Below are 2,485 nucleotides of genomic sequence, written 5' to 3' on the forward strand. Positions count from 1 at the left end.
CGATTAACTACTTCTGGAGCCATGTATTCCACAGTTCCACAAAAAGAATATGCTTTCTTTTCATGGTCAATAGACTCTTTACTTAGGCCAAAGTCTGAGAAAATAAATACCAATTTCATAAATACCCTACAATAATTTGTACATACAAAGTTCAAACGTTGACTTCCACAGTTTACATTAATAGTTCTAATATTTACATTAATTACTTAAAAATTCTAATTCAAGTTTTTAACACAATATGTTACTTAATATTTATATCATGATCAACCTTAAAGGAAATTATATAGAGCAGGAGAGACTATTTTAACAAAATGAGGATTTTTACCTGTTAACTTGATATGACCTTCTTCATCAAGAAGAATGCTGAAAGACAACAAAGTCAGAAAATCTTTTCAAACCACTAAAGAGAGATTTTTAGAAGCTAAAACTGAAATTACTTTGTTAAGCATCAGACCACTACAGTCATTCCAAAACACTGCTTTAGAATGTGAATAAGAAGGCAAAGGTAAAAGAGGAGAAAAACTATTCTTCTGGACACACACATATAACAAATCCCAAAGGCAAAGTGATATAAACTTGTATTAAAGAGACAGGGACACTTGAGAACTATGAGGAAAGGAACTAAAACCTATTCCTATAAGTTGCTCTTTCTAGTGCCTTTCTACACAGGTAGCCTAACTAAACTCCCTAGTGCTTGAACAACAGACAAAGGGTCTAGAAATTTAAGCCAAATGTGTTAGAGCTGTCACTTTCTTGGTCTTTTAAAAGGCATCTGACTTAGTCATTCCTTCCTAGTTTATTTTCTGACACAACTTACACAATCCTCTTCTCTTCAACACACCTTCCTCACACTCCTTGCTTTTCTTTGATTCATCCTTTTATTGTGTATATTGGTATTACCCAGTGTTTTCTTTTTCAGTAAACTGAGAGCTCCTTGAGACTTTGACCTTATTCATCTTGTAGTTCAGTGTCTGGCAGAGCACAGATAAGAAATGTACATTGCATGAATGAGACCAGTCTGTAAAGGGCCAATACAGCATGCCAAAGACTTTGGAGTTCTTCTCAAGGGCAATGGAGATCATAAAAGATTTACAAGCAAGGAAGGCAGAGATAATCAAATCTGTGATTTTAGAAAACAATTTAGAAGGAAAAATAAAGAATATTTATTGTGCTCTTAGGTATGGGTTATGATAAAGAACAGAAAGCTAACCAAAAAAATCACATGGATCTCAATGAAGTTATGAGCCATGCCATGAAGGGCCACTCAGGACAGACAGGTCATGGTAGAGAGTTCTGACAAAATGTGGTCCACTGGAGAAGGGAATGGCAAACCACTCCAGTATTCTTGCCTCAAGAATCATGGACAGTATGAAAAGGCAATATAATATGACACTGAAAGGTCAGTGCCCAGGTCAGTAGGTGTCCAACACGCTATGGAGGAAGCGGAAAAATAGCTCCAGAAAGAATGAAGAGGTTGGAGCAAAGTGGAAACAATGCTCAGTCGTGATGTGTCAGGTGGTGAAAGTAGTCTGATGCTGTAAAGAACAATACTGCATAGAAAACTGGAATGTTAGGTCCAAGAATCAAGGTAAATTGGATGTGGTCAAGCAGGAGATGGCAAGAGTGAACACTGACATATTAGGAATCAGTGAGCTAAAATGGATGGCAGTGGGTGATTTTAATTCAGATGACCATTAATATCTACTACTGTGGGCAAGAATCCCTTAGCAGAAATGGAGTAGCCCTCATAGTCAGTCAATAAAAGTCTGAAATGTAGTACTTGGGTGCAATTTCAAAAATGACAGAGTGATCTTGGTTCGTTTTCAAGGCAAACCTTTCAACAACACAGTAATACAAGTCTATGCCTCAACCTAATGGTTCTATGAAGACTTGCAAGACCTTCTAGAAGTAACACTCTAAAAAGACGTCCTTTTCATCATAGGGACTTGCCTCCAAGTCCATCCACACTGCTGCAAACGGCAAAATTTTGTTTTTTTATGGCTGAGAAATACACACATCTTTTTTATCCATTCATCTATTGGTGGACGGTTAGGTTTCTTCCATATCTTGGCAAGTGTAAATAATGCTGCCATGTACACTGGAGTATGTGGACTACATCTCAATAAAACTATTTTTAAAAATTCTTGATAGAACAAGGTTCTTGTTTATATCCTTTTAAAAAAAAGGATGAAAAAAACCCTCTCTTGCTCAAAGTGGTAGACAGTGAACACTGACAAATTAAAGCACAGAACTGTGTGCAATTTTTAAATATTAGTTTCTTGGTAACCACTACTATAAAAGTAATGCAAAATTTGCTCAACTCACACTAAAAATTTGAAATCATGTCGAGAAGAAAATTTTCAATAAATGGTATTTGGAGGAAACAATTAGCTCCATGACATCCCTCATACCAAAAATTTTCTAGATGGAGTTAAAGTAAAAAAAAAAAAAAAAAAAAACCATGAAATTAGAAGAAAAAAAAAAA

General features: G+C 35.5%; 1 protein-coding gene across 1 annotated transcript in view; it reads right to left on the reverse strand.

The window, feature by feature from the left end:
• Positions 1-2,485, reverse strand: part of LOC105005464 (ribosomal protein S6 kinase alpha-3) — a gene marked incomplete at both ends in the record, with an annotated part of 23,536 nt that overhangs the window by 18,920 nt on the left and 2,131 nt on the right. Inside the window, 2 exons of the mRNA XM_010863470.1 lie at positions 1-94; positions 326-363. Of these exons, the coding sequence (XP_010861772.1) occupies positions 1-94; positions 326-363 (132 nt within the window). The remainder of the gene's footprint in view (positions 95-325; positions 364-2,485) is intronic.

Source organism: Bison bison, unplaced genomic scaffold (assembly GCF_000754665.1).
Source record: "Bison bison bison isolate TAMUID 2011002044 unplaced genomic scaffold, Bison_UMD1.0 scf7180017858453, whole genome shotgun sequence".
Classification (NCBI taxonomy): domain Eukaryota; kingdom Metazoa; phylum Chordata; class Mammalia; order Artiodactyla; family Bovidae; genus Bison; species Bison bison.